The 18,610-nt window shown below is 47.0% G+C and overlaps 1 protein-coding gene and 20 non-coding genes across 21 annotated transcripts; all 21 read left to right on the forward strand.

The window, feature by feature from the left end:
- Window positions 1-4,215: 4,215 nt before the first annotated feature.
- On the forward strand, window positions 4,216-4,288 carry Trnav-cac (transfer RNA valine (anticodon CAC)). The gene has a single exon. It is a non-coding gene; the product is annotated as a tRNA-Val (tRNA).
- Window positions 4,289-4,369: 81 nt separating this feature from the next.
- Trnav-cac (transfer RNA valine (anticodon CAC)) lies at window positions 4,370-4,442 on the forward strand. The gene has a single exon. It is a non-coding gene; the product is annotated as a tRNA-Val (tRNA).
- A 100-nt stretch (window positions 4,443-4,542) lies between these two features.
- On the forward strand, window positions 4,543-5,713 carry LOC119400615 (uncharacterized). Its single transcript, XM_037667685.2, has one exon. The coding sequence runs from the start codon at window positions 4,580-4,582 to the stop codon at window positions 5,711-5,713; it is 1,134 nt and encodes a 377-aa protein (XP_037523613.1). The 5' UTR covers window positions 4,543-4,579.
- A 3,656-nt stretch (window positions 5,714-9,369) lies between these two features.
- On the forward strand, window positions 9,370-9,442 carry Trnav-cac (transfer RNA valine (anticodon CAC)). Its single transcript has one exon. It is a non-coding gene; the product is annotated as a tRNA-Val (tRNA).
- Window positions 9,443-9,522: 80 nt separating this feature from the next.
- Window positions 9,523-9,595, forward strand: Trnav-uac (transfer RNA valine (anticodon UAC)). Its single transcript has one exon. It is a non-coding gene; the product is annotated as a tRNA-Val (tRNA).
- Window positions 9,596-13,035: 3,440 nt separating this feature from the next.
- On the forward strand, window positions 13,036-13,108 carry Trnav-cac (transfer RNA valine (anticodon CAC)). The gene has a single exon. It is a non-coding gene; the product is annotated as a tRNA-Val (tRNA).
- An 80-nt stretch (window positions 13,109-13,188) lies between these two features.
- Window positions 13,189-13,261, forward strand: Trnav-uac (transfer RNA valine (anticodon UAC)). Its single transcript has one exon. It is a non-coding gene; the product is annotated as a tRNA-Val (tRNA).
- An 83-nt stretch (window positions 13,262-13,344) lies between these two features.
- Window positions 13,345-13,417, forward strand: Trnav-cac (transfer RNA valine (anticodon CAC)). Its single transcript has one exon. It is a non-coding gene; the product is annotated as a tRNA-Val (tRNA).
- Window positions 13,418-13,494: 77 nt separating this feature from the next.
- Trnav-cac (transfer RNA valine (anticodon CAC)) lies at window positions 13,495-13,567 on the forward strand. Its single transcript has one exon. It is a non-coding gene; the product is annotated as a tRNA-Val (tRNA).
- An 81-nt stretch (window positions 13,568-13,648) lies between these two features.
- Trnav-cac (transfer RNA valine (anticodon CAC)) lies at window positions 13,649-13,721 on the forward strand. Its single transcript has one exon. It is a non-coding gene; the product is annotated as a tRNA-Val (tRNA).
- Window positions 13,722-13,802: 81 nt separating this feature from the next.
- On the forward strand, window positions 13,803-13,875 carry Trnav-cac (transfer RNA valine (anticodon CAC)). The gene has a single exon. It is a non-coding gene; the product is annotated as a tRNA-Val (tRNA).
- Window positions 13,876-13,956: 81 nt separating this feature from the next.
- Window positions 13,957-14,029, forward strand: Trnav-uac (transfer RNA valine (anticodon UAC)). Its single transcript has one exon. It is a non-coding gene; the product is annotated as a tRNA-Val (tRNA).
- Window positions 14,030-14,110: 81 nt separating this feature from the next.
- Window positions 14,111-14,183, forward strand: Trnav-cac (transfer RNA valine (anticodon CAC)). Its single transcript has one exon. It is a non-coding gene; the product is annotated as a tRNA-Val (tRNA).
- Window positions 14,184-14,263: 80 nt separating this feature from the next.
- On the forward strand, window positions 14,264-14,336 carry Trnav-cac (transfer RNA valine (anticodon CAC)). The gene has a single exon. It is a non-coding gene; the product is annotated as a tRNA-Val (tRNA).
- Window positions 14,337-14,417: 81 nt separating this feature from the next.
- On the forward strand, window positions 14,418-14,490 carry Trnav-cac (transfer RNA valine (anticodon CAC)). The gene has a single exon. It is a non-coding gene; the product is annotated as a tRNA-Val (tRNA).
- Window positions 14,491-14,571: 81 nt separating this feature from the next.
- Trnav-cac (transfer RNA valine (anticodon CAC)) lies at window positions 14,572-14,644 on the forward strand. Its single transcript has one exon. It is a non-coding gene; the product is annotated as a tRNA-Val (tRNA).
- Window positions 14,645-14,728: 84 nt separating this feature from the next.
- On the forward strand, window positions 14,729-14,801 carry Trnav-uac (transfer RNA valine (anticodon UAC)). Its single transcript has one exon. It is a non-coding gene; the product is annotated as a tRNA-Val (tRNA).
- An 81-nt stretch (window positions 14,802-14,882) lies between these two features.
- Window positions 14,883-14,955, forward strand: Trnav-cac (transfer RNA valine (anticodon CAC)). Its single transcript has one exon. It is a non-coding gene; the product is annotated as a tRNA-Val (tRNA).
- A 74-nt stretch (window positions 14,956-15,029) lies between these two features.
- On the forward strand, window positions 15,030-15,102 carry Trnav-uac (transfer RNA valine (anticodon UAC)). The gene has a single exon. It is a non-coding gene; the product is annotated as a tRNA-Val (tRNA).
- An 82-nt stretch (window positions 15,103-15,184) lies between these two features.
- Trnav-cac (transfer RNA valine (anticodon CAC)) lies at window positions 15,185-15,257 on the forward strand. Its single transcript has one exon. It is a non-coding gene; the product is annotated as a tRNA-Val (tRNA).
- An 84-nt stretch (window positions 15,258-15,341) lies between these two features.
- On the forward strand, window positions 15,342-15,414 carry Trnav-uac (transfer RNA valine (anticodon UAC)). Its single transcript has one exon. It is a non-coding gene; the product is annotated as a tRNA-Val (tRNA).
- Window positions 15,415-18,610: the final 3,196 nt, after the last annotated feature.

Genomic DNA, 18,610 nt, shown 5'->3' on the forward strand with positions numbered 1-18,610 from the left:
CTAGGAGAAGGCAATTGCAGTTGTATAGACTGACGATGGAACAAGATTTAGTTATCATTGCCGTACAAGAAACGAAAATTGAAGGTGACGTCGAGACCAAGGGTATGGTGCTTCCTTTCACGTCAAGGTACTACGCGGCTGTTAGTCACGCCGTTGGGAGATCCGCGGGGTGTGTCCTTTTTGTGCGCCAACTCCCAGGCCTTGAAGTGAAGGCTGTGAGGTCAGACTCGGCAGGACGCATGGTCGTCTGTGACATTGTTTTTGGTTCAGTAGACTGGCGAGTGATATGCCTTTATGCTCCTAATGCACTCGATGAAAGAAGACAGTTCTTCGAGAGTATTAGAAACTATTGCAATATTGAAGGGAATCTGGTGCTTATGGGAGACTTTAATTGTGTACTGGCAGCACGCGATAAATCGAGTGGTACAGCATATAGAGACGCCAGCACGGCTGAGCTTGGCAAAATAATTGATGAATATGGGCTCGAGGACGTGGCGGAATGCTTGGATAGCGGCCGAAATGTGCGCTTCACGCATTTTCAAGCATCCAGCCACGCCCGGCTTGACTGAGTGTACGTTCCGGGCGAATTGCTAACGCTTGCGCAAGAGTACCGAGTGCAGTCTGTTTCATTTAGTGACCACTGCCTAGTCTCGTTTGATATTAAAAGCAAAGTGGAAAGTAGAAATAAGTTCGCATGGGAATTATGGAAGCTCAATGCGAAGATTTTAGACGATGGGGTTTTCTGCGAAAAAGTGTTAGCCTCGCTTGAAGAGAATAAGAACCGAGCAGACACAACAGTAGGCGAACAATGGGAAATTTTCAAACAAAAAATGAAAGTGAAGGCACTGGAACGATCCAGCGCTATAAAGCACGAGAAGAATAAATATGAGGCAGACCTGCGGAAAAGCTTGCAAATGCTTACATATTAAGAAAGCCTAGCTCCTGGGACGTTCAGGGACGATATCTGTGCGCTCAAGCAGAAGCTTGAGCAGACGGATATGGAACGCTATCGCGGGGGGGCGTTGATCCGAGCTAGAGTAGATGCAATGATAACAGGTGAGGCACCAACTAAAAGAGCCCTCGCGAAGGAAAGGAAGTGGGCCCGCAGGAACGTAATTTACGAAGTTGAACAAGGCGGTGTTATCTTGAATGAACAGACAGACATCGAACACGTGTTCACGATGTACTACAAACAGTTGTTTGCCTGTAGCCCAATTGATGCGGAAAGTTTCAAGACAGAATTCATGCCTTCAATGCCAAAGATTGATAACAGTTCAAACGAGACTTTAGAGCGCCCGATTACGGCCGAGGAAATAGCGGTGGCTATTGATGACTTGAAGCCGGGGAAATCTCCTGGGCCTGATGGGCTAGGAGCTGATTTTTACAAGGCGTTCAAGTACGAAGTAGCCCCTATACTAGCTAATGTTTTAGAAGATGCATGTGAACGTAAGCGATTACCGCCTTCATTCCTGTCCCCGCACACAGTTCTGATCCCCAAAACAGACGATCGTGACACGTTAAGGCAGGTAACGGCATATCGCCCTATCAGCTCCGCTAATGTCGACTACAAGGTATACATGAAAGTTTTGGCGAAAAGACTAGAAGCGGTTATTAAGGATATAGTTGGGCCTCACCAGACATGCGGTATAAAGGACCGGTCCATTTTCACTAACATTCACACGGCGAGAAGCATACTGGAGTGTTGTGACGTATTATGCAAACAAGTCGCAATGCTCCAGCTCGACTTAGAGAAAGCGTTCTATCGCGTACCGCACGAAATACTGTTTGCGATTCTGGAATATATAAACGTGGGATCCGTTATCACGGAGGGAGTCCCAATGGCGTACAGGGGTTGCACGACGAGGCTAATAGTCAACAAGTCCGTGGGAGAGCTTATCGAAGTGCAGCGGTCGGTGCGACAGGGTTGCCCCCTCTCACCGCTACTTTTCGCTTTATATATCGAGCCCTTGTGCCTCAGTGTAATAAGAGCTAGCTGTATAAATGGCTTTCCAATACAGCAATTTGAGGTAAAACTACTCGCATACGCGGATGACATAGCAGTGTTTTGCGGGGACCACGCCAGTGTCACGAATACCGTGGAAATTGTGAAGCTTTTTTGTGCTACTAGCGGCAGCGCTGTTAACTGGGGCAAGAGCCTCGGAATCTGGCATGGAGCTTGGCCAGTGACACCCAACACGTTTGCCAACATGCAATGGGTTTCCACACCCACGAGATACCTAGGCGTCCCTTTAGAGTTTTATCGCGACAGTGAAGCCTACTGGCAAAACCAAGTTTTGGAAATGCGCGCAAGGGCGGAGAAGACAAAAGGGTCAGAATTGTCTATGTTTACCCGCAGCACTGTGTGCAATGTCTTTTTTGTTATCGGCAATGAACGGGCCGATCAAGCTGCCCGTTCCGCCCATACTGAAAACAATCAACTCTTAATACCGCTCTCCAGAACTGACGCTGCACGGAAGCTCCGCGTGCTTGCTCGCCAACTCACCACGTCGCAGTGGAACAAGCCACACTTCCAGCACGCAGGACTATATGCCCTAGACCCAACTCTCAGCCTTCGTATTCCCCCAGGACTTCGTCGAGGTGACGCTACCCTTCTGTGCAGGTTATGGTTGGGTGTCGCATTTACCTGTGCGTACGCGTTCCGCATAGGAATGGCCGATACCGTAGCTTATGACCACTGTGGAAGTGATGAAACAATTAAGCATATTCTGTGCGACTGTCCACAGTACTGTTCGCAGAGACAGTCGCTTTGCAACGCGCTTGACAAATTGGACGACCGAACTCTTTCGGAAGAAAGAATCCTGCGCCACCGACAGGACTTTACGTCTCAGAAGAAGGCTGTGCACGCGCTAATGCGCTTTCTGCGTTCAGCCCGGCTATCAGAACGGCTGTGATAGGACGTCCTGCATGTGTGTGCATGTGGGCATGTTTTGTTTTGTTTTTATTTTATCTCCCTCTCTCTCTGCCCTCTTTCCGACCCCTATATCCCCACCCCTGCGCAGGGTAGCAAACCGGTAGCTCGCACCAGGTTAACCTCCCTGCCTCTTCCTTTTCATCTATTTCTCTCTCTCTCTTGTTACGAAATTGTGGTATGTGCTAAGCGTTTTGCACTGCTCTTGCACTAACGTACGGAAGTTTCACAGAATTCTGGCTGTTTTTGTTTGGGGGTCGGTGTGGGAGAGGACAAGCCGTACCAACCTGTTCCGACGTATACGTGATGGGAGGCCTCAGCCTGTCGCATTTATTCTTGAGGCAAGTAGTGAACCGGTTCTGTTTCCTACGTGATGTGAAGGACCCTTTTTTACGTACTCTACTACAGCTCAGACTAAGTAAACTTGTGCCTGATTTTGTTGTATCCACCGAATTTATAGCAGGAGGGGTTTTCGGTTTCCTGAAGGAAGTTGTGGCGGCTTATAAATTCTTGCGAGCTCGATTTTCTTGTGAATATTTGTCGGAAGTGAAACGAAGGAAGTTGTACAAGGACGTCGTCGATGTACTTCTTCCTGTGCCTCTGTATCGCGCCATGTATAGTGCCAATCCAGGAAGCGATGTTCTGAAGCGTGTAAAACGAATGTATGTTGCTCCAGGAGCCAAGTCCTTTTTCTTCAGGTTGCACACCGGGACACTAGAGGTTAAAACATGGATAAAGGAAAAGGGAATGTATGTACCTTGGGGTGTGCACTGCTTTATATGTAGAAAGCCTGAGACCATTGAGCACGTATTTTTAGAATGCTGGGAAGGCGTGTTCTTTTGGGACATACTGCAAAGAACGCTGAAAAAAGACTTTTCCCCTAAACCCGCGAGGAATCCGTTTCCTATCTGTGGAAAATGAAGACGGCGTCCCATTTGACGCAGTTATGCTCATGGGATTGCACTGCATAGGGAAGGCCTGCATGGCCGCAGGTCATGTCGATGTAGATGCAAGGTCGGCACAGGAGTATTTCCGTGAATCAGTGGGCAGGTTCCTGGAAGCACACAAATCTTTGGATCCGGTACCTGAATGGGTATCGAGGATCGAGCCGCTCATGTATATGAAACGATTTTAGCCATCACATGTCAGCCATAGTTTGGCTGATCGTTTTATCCATGCCCACTTTACGCACTTATGTAATATGTATTCTTACGTTTGACCTCTGATTGTGTTTGTGTTCCCATGTGTATGTCAAAGAAGGCAATAAAATAAATAATAAAAAAAAAGCTCTCGTAGTGTAGTGCTCATCACGTGCGCTTCACACGCACAAGGTCCCTGGTTCGATCCCAGGCGAGAGCATCACCTTGTTTGACGTTTATTTTTTTTTGCGAAATAGATATTCGATGAAAAGGCTGAATAATAGTCCCCGTGTCGTGTTCCGCTCTCGTAGTGTAGTGGTCATCACGTGCGCTTCACACGCGCAAGGTCCCTGGCTCGATCCCAGGCGAGAGCATCACCTTGTTTGACATTTATTTTTTTTGCGAAAGAGATATTCGATGAAAAGGCTGAATAATAGTCTCCGTGTCGTGTTCCGCTCTCGTAGTGTAGGGGATTCCACTTCCGGCCGCGCTAGCGATAGGACGTGTTTTCATGTGCTCCGTAGGGGCGGTGACAGCGGCTTTGAGCCGCGGAAACAGGATGGAGAGCAGCAGTTCTGAGGATTACCAGGTGGTTCTACCGCAGTTGCCTACAGGTCCGTGCGTTTTAAATACTGTTTTTCTGCACGGGGACATAAGAGCCAGGCCATACCGGGCCGAAGATTTTCGTGACACGTTGGCCCGTCAGGGATTGCTGACCGAGGTCGTGGCCCTCGGAGCATTCCAGATGAACCACGTGTGGGCGGTGACTTTCTCAAGTGCTGAAGCAGTGAAAAAGGTACTGTGCCAAGGTGACTTGAAGGTGAAGGACCGAAGATGCCTCGTCGTGGACCCGTGGAGCCAGGACGTTCGTCTTAAGCTCTACTGGCTACTGCGCAACATTCACGACGAGGAAGTTTGCTCGGCACTAAGCCCGTATGGGAAAGTGAAAGAAGTAACCCGTGAACGCTGGCGCATTCAAGGCATCCAAGACAAGGGATCATCGACGCGCACTGTTTGCCTGAAGTTACAGCCAGGCGTGACTGTGGATGATTTACCGCATCAGCTGCGCATCGGCGGCATCATGTCGCTTCTGGTCGCACCCGGACGAGCCCCGTTATGCCTGCGATGCAACCGAACGGGACATATAAGAAGAGACTGTCGAGTGCCCCGCTGCGTGGTGTGTAAACGTTTCGGTCATGAAGAAAGCGAATGCGTGCGAACCTACGCCAATGTAGCTGGCCCTCCGAAAGGTGATGAAGTAACCCGCGAACACTTAATGGATGAAGCAGACGCTGAAGAAGCCGCCAGTGGATCAATGATGGCGCCGCAAGCTACAACTCCGGAACCGGTGGTGCATGCAGCGGACAAAGAAACCCCGAAGTTGCCTCCGAAGATGGCCAAAGTCGACACCGATGAAAAGACAGACAGGAGCTCGGAGAGGGATTTGAAGACGACTACCGATGAGACGTCGATGGATACAAGTGGAGCGCCGTTAAAACGAACCCTTGAAGAAGACCCTCAAGGAAGTGTGGGTGATACCAGCACTAAGGAACCGATGCCAAAGACGCCATATCGTCGGATGACCTTGAGGCCGCAGCCTAATTTGCCAGCGAGCCGGAAACCGACGGACACAGCACCAACTTAGAAGGTCTTTCTTTTTCTTTTTCGTCTTTTTCCTTTCCTTTTTTTCTTTTTCTTTTCTTTTCCTTTTTTTTTCGTTCTTTTACATTTTCGACCGTAAAAGGTATTTCGTATCACGTGCTAAGTAACGGGCTTGTGTGTAGCTTTGTCCGCCTCTTCGTCACAACAAAATGATTCGCATAGACAAGCCCATGCGATTAGCTACTATCAATGTAAGGGGGCTGTCAGGACGAAGGAAGCAATATCAGCTACGACGCCTTCTTGACGATAAAGATCTTGATATTATCGCATTGCAAGAGACAAAGATAGAAAGTGAGGAAGGGACGGACAGAATGGTAAATCTTTTTACGTCGCGCTACCTTGTGTGTGTATCTCATGCATGCGGAAGAGCCGGCGGCTGTGCACTCCTGATTAGAAAAACGTTGGGTACAACAATTGAAAGTGTTATAACGGATGAAAATGGACGCCTGGTTGTGTGCGATTTATTGTTATGTGCAATGAAGTGGCGCGTTATTTGTTTGTACGCTCCGAATGGAATAAGCGACCGGACGAGCTTTTTTGATATGTTGGATGGCTATTTGAGAGTAGAAGGGTGTATTATAATGATGGGCGATTTCAACTGTGTGTGTAATGTGGAGGATCGTGTACATGCACCACCGATTTATGATGCTAGTGCAAGAACTCTTGTCAGAATGATAGAAGAGCATGAAATTACAGATGTTGGTTATGTATTTGCAAATACAAAAATTCCAAAGTTCACACACTACCAGCGAGATAGTCATGCGAGGTTAGATAGAATTTATGTTTCAACCCCAATTATATCGCACTGTAGCGACTATGGCGTATCAAATGTGTCATTTAGTGACCATAGTGCAGTCCATGTTTTGATAGGTCCGAAGAAGCCCTCAAAGTTTAATTGGTCACTGTGGAAATTTAATGATAAACTTTTAGAGGATGAAGTATTTGTTAGCAAAGTAAAGAATGGTATTAGGGCGTATCACGAAAGGCACAAAACAAGTTGTTGCGAAGCGTGGGAATATTTTAAGGAGCAACTCAAATTAGACGCCATTGAAAGATCGTGTGAACTAAAACAGAAAGAAAAAAGGAAAGAAAGGGAACTACAAGCTGAGCTAGATTTTCTCTTGAGCAAAGAGAGAAGTGCTCCTGGAAGCTCAATGTTAGAAGTACAAAGAAAAAAGGCCGAAATGGAACGATTGGACGTTGAAAAGTATAAAGGTGCTATTATCCGCGCACGCGCAGAAAAGTTTTGGTGCGGCGAAGAACCAACGAAGAGGTCAATATCTGACGAAAAGGGCTATGCTGCAAGAAATGAGATAAATGTCATAACGTACCAGAATGACGTAACCTGGGATAAAGAAATAATTCTACGCGCTTTTGAAAACTACTATGAGGGAATGCTGGGGCAGCAAATGTCCTTTTCGGAAGGATTCGATGAAGTTTTTCTTCAGAAAATGCCTAAACTCGATGATAGCGAGAGAGAAAACTTGGAGGCCCCTATAACGGTCGCGGAAATAGAAAAAGCCATAGAAAAATTGAGCAATGGTAAGTCACCAGGACCAGATGGTTTCGGTGCAAGCTTCTATAAGGCGTTTAAGGAAGAGCTAGCCGGTATCTTGCATGATGTAATAACGGAGGCGTATGATAAGCAAGTACTACCTCCATCTTTCCGACGAAGCCTTACAGTGTTACTCCCAAAATCGAGGATCCTGAAAAACTACTATCAGTGCGACAGTATCGACCAATTAGCTTGACCAACACAGACTACAAGATATATGCGAAGGTATTGGCAAGTAGGCTGCAAAATGTAGTAAGAAAATTAGTAGGTCCCCACCAAACGTGTGGGATAAAGGGGAGGTCTATAACAACCAATATTCACGTGGCAAGGACGATCCTTGAGTGCTGCGATGCCTTCTCGGAAAATGTTGCGATGATACAACTAGACTTGGAGAAAGCTTTCGATAAGGTGGCGCATGAAATTCTTCTCCTTGTCATGGAACACGCCAATGTAGGATCTGTCTTATTGGAAGTGGTAAAGATGTGCTACCGCAACGCATCGACGCAAATTGTAGTTAACAAAATGTTGACTCACAGCATTAACATCAGGACGGGTGTAAAACAAGGATGTGCTCTCTCCCCACTACTATTTGCAATATTCCTAGAACCGTTTTGCTTAAGTGTGATGCATAATAATGACATCAAAGGATTTAGTCTTGATACCAGCGAAATAAAATTACTAGCGTACGAGGATGACGTTGTAATATTGTGTAAAGATAAGGAAAGCGTAAGCAAGGTGGTTGAAGTGACTGCAAAGTTTTGTAGCATGACCGGCAGTGCTGTAAACTGGAGCAAATCGCTGGGTTTATGGCATGGAGGCTGGGAAGCTACTCCAATGCTTTTCGAAAGCATGACATGGACCACGACACCGATGAAATACCTTGGCGTACTATTAAAACATTACAATGACACAAAAGAATATTGGCCACAGGAAATCAATGAGGTGAAGGAAAAAACGGCTAAATTCGGAGGCCGCAACATGTCTATATTCGCACGAGCGACAGTGTGCAATATCTTTCTGGTCGCGAAAATATTGTATGTACTGCAGTTTTTATGTATATCAAGAATGAGTATCCAGAAGCTACACAGAGTTTTCGCTATGTATATATGGGGTTCAACTTGGGAGCGAATGAGCCGTACTAATTTATTTCTACCACTGAAGGCAGGTGGTCTCGGATTAGCACATTTATTTTTGAAACAGGTAGTGTCACGATTTTTGTTCTTGCGGGATCAAAGAAACAACTTCCTGCGCACAGTTATTCAACTAAGATTAAGTGATGCTCTCCCAGAATTTGTTGTCTCATCAGATTATAGAAAGGGTTTGAGAATAACAGGATTCCTGCGTGAAGTGGTATGGTCCTTTCGGTTTTTGCAAGCGCGTTTTTCATTGGACTATCTTAGTAGTGTTACAAGGAAAAAATTGTACAAAGACGTCATTGACGTCACTTTACCGATGCCAGTATACCGATCCATGTACGATAAAAGCTGCAGTGCGAACGTGTTGAAAGGAGTTAAGAGAATGCCAATACGTGCGTCGTGTAAAACCTTTTTCTTTCAGCTACACAGTGCGACATTGCCTGTGAAACCTTGGCTAAAAGAAAGAGGGATTTTTGTGCCGTGGACAATCAATTGTCTCAGATGCAGAAAGCCTGAGACGATTGAACATATATTTCTGGATTGCTCTGATGCGCTATTTCTGTGGGACGTGCTACAACGCACCTTGAAAAAGGACTTACCAGTAACACCATACGGCATACGCTTTTTGCCAACGATCTGTGACGATGGTGTGCCGTATGATATGTTCATGGTGATGATGCTACATAGCATATGGAAGACTCGTATGGCAGTGCGCCATGAAGACATCTGTATATTGTCACCGAGAGAGTACTTCAATGAGAGCATTGTTTATATACGTGAAAGCCTTAAACACATGACGGATAAACCAGAGTGGTATCATCTCCTAGATAGTTTGATATGCCATAAACCTTTTTAATGTCAAGCATTGGCCAAGATTGGTGAATGTTTGTTTTATCATTTGTATCATGGTTTTGTATTGCAACATCGCAATAAAGAAAAAAAAAAAAAGCTCTCGTAGTGTAGTGGTCATCACGTGCGCTTCACACGCGCAAGGTCCCTGGTTCGATCCCAGGCGAGAGCATCACCTTGTTTGACATTTATTTTTTTTGCGGAAGAGATATTCGATGAAAAGGCTGAATAATAGTCCTCGTGTCGTGTTCCGCTCTCGTAGTGTAGTGGTCATCACGTGCGCTTTACACGCGCAAAGTCCCTGGTTCGATCCCAGGCGAGAGCATCACCTTGTTTGACGTTTTTTTTTTTTTTTTTGCGAAAGAGATATTCGATGAAAAGGCTGAATAATAGTCTCCGTGTCGTGTTCCGCTCTCGTAGTGTAACAAACAAAATGGTAATGCCCTTTAAAACATATTACAACGTATGCATCTGTCACGCTGTCGGCACGTCTGGTGGCTGCGCTGTCTTGGTTCGAAGAGGCATTGGTATAAGTGAAGAGGCCGTCACTGTGAACGAAAACGGAAGACTGATAGTCCTCGACTTCCATTTTAGCGGATCACAATGGAGGCTTATCTGTTTGTATGCGCCAAATGACATAAACGAAAGGGAAGTTTTCTTCACGGATGTCGAACGGTACCTTCAATGCGACAGACAGATCATTTTTCTGGGTGATTTTAACTGTGTGTGTTATGCAGAAGATCGCGCTAAACGTACTACCGCTCGTGACAGGAGTGCAGTGTTCTTAAACACTTTAATAAGCGATTACAACCTAGAAGATGTAGGTCGCCTTATGGCCAGTACATTGCAGCCGCCATTTACGCACTATCAGCGAGATAGCCAGGCAAGACTTGACAGAGCCTATATCTCGTTAGATCTAGTGCCATTTTGCGATAGCTATGTTGTACAGCCGGTGTCTTTTAGCGACCATAGCATAGTATGGTTTACACTGGGTACCAAGCCCAAAAAACTGCGGTTTGATTGGGCGATGTGGAAGTTTAACGAAAAACACTTGGATGACGAGAAGTTTGTGAATGATGTTACCAGCCAGATTAGAAACTTGTTAAGAAATAAGTTTTTACATTACGCGGAAGCATGGGAAGACTTTAAGGTCCACGTGAAGATGGCTGCGATTGAGATAGGCACCACTAGACGCTATAATGAAAAAATGAGAGAAAACGAGCTCCAGAAGGAACTCGATTTCCTTATTTCAATGGATAGTGCGCAGCCGGGAAAGTATCGCGAAGAAATTAGAAAAATAAAAAGCGAGATGGAAGCCATTGACAGAGAAAAATATAGAGCAGCAGTTATTAGGGCACGTGCGGAAAGACTATGGGCTGATGGAACGCCGAACAAACGCGCTCTTGCTGATGAAAAGCGGTATGCGAGAAAAAATGAGATAGGACAGATTACTTATCGTGATGGTGTTACTTCTGACAAGAATATGATAGAACAGGCCTTCATAGAACATTACCGCCAATTGTTCGGGGTCCCAATCCATGCGGGAGATGAATATGAAGCACGGTTTTTAAATTTCATGCCACGTGTCGATGACGAGGTCAAAGCTAGTCTGGAGGAACCGATAAGCGTGCGGGAAATAGAACGCGCAATCGAAGAACTTCCTGCAGGCAAGTCGCCAGGTCCCGATGGATTAGGAGCTGCTTTCTACAAGGCATTTGCACCTTGGCTTGCTAAAGTATTGCAGCATGTATACGCGGAGGCATACGAAAAGCAACGGGTGCCACCGTCTTTCAGGAGTGCGCACATGGTTTTAATACCTAAAACAGATGACCACAAGACGCTCTTATCGGTGGGTGGTTACAGGCCAATCAGCCTTACAAATACCGATTACAAGATATTCATGAAGGTGTTGGCAAAGAGACTTCAAGCAGTCGTAACTGAACTAGTCGGCCCGCACCAAACTTGCGGCATTAAAGGTCGCACGATTGCTACAAACACACACGTAGCACGAAGTGTTCTGGAGTGTTGCGATGCTTTCGCTGGACGCGTTGCTTTGTTGCAGCTTGACCTGGCGAAAGCCTTCGACCGCGTATCCCACGATGTTCTTTTTCTTATTTTAGAGTACGTGAATGTTGGAAAAATAATTTTAGATGGCGTGAGAATGGCCTATGACCAATGTACTACACAGATTATAATTAACAAGTCTCTCAGCGCAAAGCTTTCAGTGATGTCTTCCCTCAGACAAGGGTGTCCTCTAAGCCCATTGCTTTTCGCGCTATATCTCGAGCCCTTTTGTTTAGCAGTGATGCGCAATGAAAACATCCGAGGTTTCAAATTACAACGTGCTGAAGTTAAAATACTGGCATACGCTGACGACATCGCGGTTTTCTGCGAGGATCGCGACAGCGTTGTTGAAGCTGTAAGCCTCGTAAAGACATACTGTGAGCAATCTGGAGCTCAGATAAATTGGGAGAAGAGCCTCGGGATTTGGCACGGTCGCTGGGACAATACACCGGCTCATTTTGCAAACGTCCGGTGGTCACCAACGCCGGCTAAGTACTTGGGTGTGCCCCTCGAGCACTATAAGGACAGTAAGCAGTATTGGTGTGACGAGGCAGAGAGAATGAGGGAAAAAACAAAGGCTTGGCAGGGGCGCCATTTATCAATGTTTGGACGCGCCACCGTGTGTAATATTTTCTTAATGGCGAAAGTGTGGTACGTCTTGCAAATCCTATCTATGTGTCGTTCAAATGTGCAAAAAATGCACCGTGTTTTTGCCGTATTCATATGGGCTTCAAGTTGGGAGAGGGCAAGCAGAACCAATTTGTTTCGTTCCGTCCGCAGTGGTGGGCTAGGTCTGTCACATTTCTTTATCAGACAAATTGTGTCTCGTTTTCTTTTTTTGCGTGAGCAGACAAACGATTTTCTGCGCACAGTGATTCAAGTTAGATTGGGGAAAGCACTGCCGCAATTTCTTGTAACTTCCGCAGATATGACGGGAGGAAGCGTCACTGGCTATTTGCGTGAAGTGGTTGATTCTTTCCGTTTTTTGTACACTCGCTTTTCAATGGAGTATTTGTGTTCTGTGACAAGAAAAACACTGTACAGAGATTTAGTTGATTCAATGTTGCCGATACCTTTGTACAGATCTGTAAACTGGGGAGGCCACGGAGACGATGTATTGAAACGGGTTAAAAAGATGCCAATTAGACCTTCTCAAAAAACGTTTTTCTTCAAGCTACATACAAACACGCTACCCGTAAAAACATGGCTGGATGAAAAAGGCATAGATGTTCCATGGACTGTAAACTGCTTGCTTTGCAACAAACCAGAAACCATCGAACATGCTTTCATCGACTGCTGGGATGCAATCTTCCACTGGGACGTCTTACAGCGGACCCTTAAAAAAGAACTACCGATTACGCCTTTGGGAATTCGTTTTTTACCAACAGATAATGCGGGGGGAGTTCCGCACGATATGTTTATGCTCCTTGGCCTCCACAGTCTGTGGAAAACGAGAATGGCAGTTAGACATGTGGATGCCCGTTCGACGAGAGTCAACATCATCGAAAGTATTGCGTATATTCGGGAAATATATCGTGCGCAGAGTGAACCACCCGTGTGGGTGGAGATTCTTGATGAGTTAGTGAAACTTAAGAGATTTTAATAATGTAATGTTAGCCAAAGTGTGGTTGACATGTTTTAGCATGTACATATGTATTCCTTTGTTATGCATGCAGGCAATAAAGAAAAAAAAAAAAATCCGCTCTCGTAGTGTAGTGGTCATCACGTGCGCTTCACACGCGCAAGGTCCCTGGTTCGATCCCAGGCGAGAGCATCACCTTGTTTGACATTTATTTTTTTTGCGAAAGAGATATTCGATGAAAAGGCTGAATAATAGTCCCCGTGTCGTGTTCCGCTCTCGTAGTGTAGTGGTGATCACGTGCGCTTTACACGCGCAAGGTCCCTGGTTCGATCCCTGGCGAGAGCATCACCTTGTTTGACATCTATTTTTTTTTTTGCGAAAGAGATATTCGATGAAAAGGCTGAATAATAGTGCCCGTGTCGTGTTCCGCTCTCGTAGTGTAGTGGCCATCACGTGCGCTTCACACGCGCAAGGTCCCTGGTTCGATCCCAGGCGAGAGCATCACCTTGTTTGACATTTTTTTTTGCGAAAGAGATATTCGATGAAAAGGCTGAATAATAGTCCCCGTGTCGTGTTCCGCTCTCGTAGTGTAGTGGTCATCACGTGCGCTTCACACGCGCAAGGTCCCTGGTTCGATCCCAGGCGAGAGCATCACCTTGTTTGACATTTATTATTTTTTGCGAAAGAGATATTCGATGAAAAGGCTGAATAATAGTCCCCGTGTCGTGTTCCGCTCTCGTAGTGTAGTGGTCATCACGTGCGCCTCACACGCGCAAGGTCCCTGGTTCGATCCCAGGCGAGAGCATCACCTTGTTTGACATTTATTTTTTTTTGCGAAAGAGATATTCGATGAAAATACTGAATAATAGTCCCCGTGTCGTGTTCCGCTCTCGTAGTGCAGTGGTCAGCACGTGCGCTTCACACGCGCAAGGTCCCTGGTTCGATCCCAGGCGAGAGCATCACCTTGTTTGACATTTATTTTTTTTTGCGAAAGAGATATTCGATGAAAAGGCTGAATAATAGTCGCCGTGTCGTGTTCCGCTCTCGTAGTGTAGTGGTCATCACGTGCGCTTTACACGCGCAAGGTCCCTGGTTCGATCCCAGGCGAGAGCATCACCTTGTTTGACATTTATTTTTTTTTGCGAAAGAGATATTCGATGAAAAGGCTGAATAATAGTCCCCGTTTTGTGTTCCGCTCTCGTAGTGTAGTGGTCATCACGTGCGCTTCACACGCGCAAGGTCCCTTGTTCGATCCCAGGCGAGAGCATCACCTTGTTTGACATTTATTTTTTTTGCGAAAGAGATATTCGATGAAAAGGCTGAATAATAGTCCCCGTGTCGTGTTCCGCTCTCGTGGTGTAGTGGTCAGCACGTGCGCCTCACACGCGCAAGGTCCCTGGTTCGATCCCAGGCGAGAGCATCACCTTGTTTGACATTTATTTTTTTTTGCGAAAGAGATATTCGATGAAAAGGCTGAATAATAGTCCCCGTGTCGTGTTCCGCTCTCGTAGTGTAGTGGTCATCACGTGCGCCTCACACGCGCAAGGTCCCTGGTTCGATCCCAGGCGAGAGCATCACCTTGTTTGACATTTATTTTTTTTTGCGAAAGAGATATTCGATGAAAATACTGAATAATAGTCCCCGTGTCGTGTTCCGCTCTCGTAGTGTAGTGGTCAGCACGTGCGCTTCACACGCGCAAGGTCCCTGGTTCGATCCCAGGCGAGAGCATCACCTTGTTTGACATTTATTTTTTTTTTTTGCGAAAGAGATATTCGATGAAAAGGCTGAATAATAGTCGCCGTGTCGTGTTTCGCTCTCGTAGTGTAGTGGTCATCACGTGCGCTTTACACGCGCAAGGTCCCTGGTTCGATCCCAGGCGAGAGCATCACCTTGTTTGACATTTATTTTTTTTTGCGAAAGAGATATTCGATGAAAAGGCTGAATAATAGTCCCCGTGTCGTGTTCCGCTCTCGTAGTGTAGTGGTCATCACGTGCGCTTCACACGCGCAAGGTCCCTGGTTCGATCCCAGGCGAGAGCATCACCTTGTTTTATTTTTTTTGCGAAAGAGATATTCGATGAAAAGGCTGAATAATAGTCGCCGTGTCGTGTTCCGCTCTCGTAGTGTAGTGGTCATCACGTGCGCTTTACACGCGCAAGGTCCCTGGTTCGATCCCAGGCGAGAGTATCACCTTGTTTGACATTTATTTTTTTTTTGCGAAAGAGATATTCGATGAAAAGGCTGAATAATAGTCCCCGTGTCGTGTTCCGCTCTCGTAGTGTAGTGGTCATCACGTGCGCTTCACACGCGCAAGGTCCCTGGTTCGATCCCAGGCGAGAGCATCACCTTGTTTGACATTTTTTTTTTTTTTTTGCGAAAGAGATATTCGATGAAAAGGCTGAAAAATAGTCCTGGTGTCGTGTTGCGCTCTCATAGTGTAGTGGTCATCACGTGCGCTTTACACGCGCAAGGTCCCTGGTTCGATCCTAGGCGAGAGCATCACCCTGTTTTATATTTATTTTTTTTGCGAAAGAGATATTCGATGAAAAGGCTGAATAATAGTCCCCGTGTCGTGTTCCGCTCTCGTAGTGTAGTGGATTCCACTTCCGGTCGCGACAGCGTACGGACGTGTTTTCATGAGCTCCGACGGAGCGGAGATAGCGGCCAAGCTCGGTCGCGGAAACAGGTTATCTGCAATGGAAAACGAATACCAGGTTGTTCTGCCCAGTTTGCCTACAGGTCGGTTTATTTTAAATACCGTGTTTTTGCACGCGGACGTCAAGGCCCGGCCCTACAGGGTAGAAGACTTTCGCGACGCTCTGGCTCAACATTCGGTACTCCCCGAGGTAGTCGCCTTGGGGGCGTACCGCATGAGCCATGTGTGGGCGGTTACCTTCAAGGACGCTGAAATGGTGAAGAAGCTGGTCAGCATCGGTGAACTGCAAGTTAAAAGCAAGCGCTGTATCGTCATCGACGCGGCCAACAGGGACGTCCGAATGAAGGTGCACTGGTTGCTCCACAGTGTGCCTGACGAGGACGTGCGCCTTGCCTTCACGCCTTTCGGTAAAGTCACCGACATCATCAGGGAGCGCTGGAGGGCCGAGGGATTGACCGACAAAGGGTCTACAACGAGGCTTGTGACTCTGAAGTTGCACTCCGGAGTCAAAATCGACGACTTGCCACACCAGTTAAGTGTGTCCGGTGAGCACGCCCTTGTTGTTGTGCCGATGTGGCTTTTGTCGGCGATTCGGTCACGAAGACGGCCAGTACGCCAGCGTAACAGGGCCCTGGGGCAGCGACGTCACCGCCGACCTGCTCATGGATGAGGCTGACTTGGAAGAGGCGACACCTCAGGCAAACGCCCGTGAAACACAGCCATCTACATCGTCCTCTGTTCCGGAGGGCGAGCGTGATAAGCGGCAAGTTGATGCAACCTCCAAGGACCAGCAGGAGCCCGTCAAAGGCGTCGACACTGCACCGACTAGACGGGATACGCCCCCAGAGGTGCAGCCTCCAGTGAGCGTGATTGAACCCGTCGAGAAGTGTATGGTTTCTTCACACGGCGAAGGAAGCCCAATGGCCGGAAAGCGGCCGCATGAGAGGACCGTCGACAGTGAGTCGCAGCGGGACGATGGTGGAGGCGGCGAGCCACCGACGAAAACGCCAGGTGTAAGACGCTCTCCATTTAGACCGCGACCTAACATTCCGGGCGAACCACGGCGGGCGGGCAATCCGCCTTCGTAAGAGATGTGTTTTATGTCGGGTAAAGGGGGGGAGGGGTGGGGTTGGGCCGAAAATGGTGTAGGAAAAAGCTGCAATGTGGATCACTCTGTTTGCTCTGCTCTTCAAACGCGACAGCTTTACGGCCACTGGCCGGGTTTTGTTTCGCGGTGTCATCCGCGAGAAGAATACCGCAATAAGTTTCACCTCTGGTTTGTTCTTCGCAACGGACACCATTCGGATGGGCAACCTCCTTTGCAGTCATGGCCCAGCTAACAAAAGCGAGTTTGCGCGCAGCAACCCTGAATGTACGACGGTTAAGCGCTAGAAGGCGACAGTGCCAATTAAGCCGATTACTGCTCGAAAACGATTTGGACGTGGTCGCAGTTCAGGAGACCAAAATAGAAAGCCAGGAGGTTGCCGACCGAATGGTATCCGTTTTTCGTCCTCATTTCAATGTACAATTTTGTCACGCTGTTGGCAATTCGGGCGGCTGTGCTGTTTTCATACTTAATGACTTTGGTAGTTGCGTACAAACGGTTGAGTCGTGCAAATCTGGCCGCCTTTTAGTGGTAGACTTTAGACTTTCGGGTACGAGTTACCGCGTTGTCTGTGCTTACGCACCGAATGTCGAAAGAGATCGCACAATTTTTTTTGAAAGGTTTCTAACGTATCTAAACTGTGAGAAAGTGCTAATACTCCTAGGCGATTTCAACTGTGTTTGTGCAGAGACCGGTCCAAAAAGAGCCGTATTCACGATAAGAGCGCCGAGTTGTTATCGGAGATAGTATATGATCGCGGTTTAGATGACGTGGGCTGCGTTTTTTCCAATGGTACTCGCCCGACTTACACCCATTTTCAGCGAGATAGCCATGCAAGACTGGACAGAATCTATGCCTCAGTCGAACTTGTTGTGCTGTGCACTGCGTACGAAGTGAAACCTATTTCCTTCAGCGACCACTGTTTGGTTATTGCCGGCTTTGGCAGAGTGCAGGCGAAACCACAGTTAAATTGGAACCTGTGGAAATTTAATGTGAAGCTCCTAGAGGACGATAATTTCGTAAGCGTAGTAACCGACGAACTGGAGAAGCTACACGCTTCGCAGTCAATAAATCTCGCTGCTGAATGGGAGGAGTTTAAACAAAGAATCAAAATAGCTGCCATAGAAAGAAGTAGCATCCTCAAGCATAAGCGGAACCAAAGTGAACGTGAGCTTCGTGAGCGGCTTGAATATTTTACCTGCATGGAAAACATCCAACCTGGTGTTTTTAGGAAGGAAATGAGAGAAGTGAAGAGTCAACTTGAGCAAATTGATGCTGAGAAGTACAAGGCCGCGATAATACGAACAAGAGCGGAAAAATTGTGGGTCGGTGAAAGGCCAACAAAACGCGCGTTGTCTGACGAAAAGAAATATGCGTGCCACAAAGAAATTCGTCAAATAGCTAGTGGCAACGATGTCACGTCGGATAGGAAGGTCATCATGCGCGTGATAGCCGATCATTTTACTTATCTGCTTGGACAACAAAGGAACACTATGGAAGGGTTACGGGAGAGATTTTTACCTTTTATGCCGAGGCTAGACGACGAAGTTAAAGCACGTTTGGAGGTGCAGATTTCTCTAAGAGAAATCGAGGACGCAATCGGCGACTTGACGCTGGGCAAGGCGCCCGGGCCCGATGGCCTAGGGGCCGCCTTCTATAAAGCTTTTAAATTTAAGGTAGCTCCTGTGTTGCTTGGGGTTTTCGCTGAAGCTTACGACCGTAAGCGAGTTCCGCTTTCATTCAGAAGGTCGCACGTTGTGCTGATACCCCAAGAGTGATGACCCGGAAAAACGTCTCTCCGTGGGCTCTTACGTCCTATCAGCCTCACCAACGTGGACTGCAAAATATTTATGAAAGTATTAGCCAAAAGACTCCAGGGGGTTATTACAAAGCTGGTAGGTCCACATCAGACTTGCGGTATTAAAGGCCGCAGT

The sequence above is a fragment of the Rhipicephalus sanguineus genome, chromosome 1 (genome assembly GCF_013339695.2).
Source record: "Rhipicephalus sanguineus isolate Rsan-2018 chromosome 1, BIME_Rsan_1.4, whole genome shotgun sequence".
Taxonomy (NCBI): domain Eukaryota; kingdom Metazoa; phylum Arthropoda; class Arachnida; order Ixodida; family Ixodidae; genus Rhipicephalus; species Rhipicephalus sanguineus.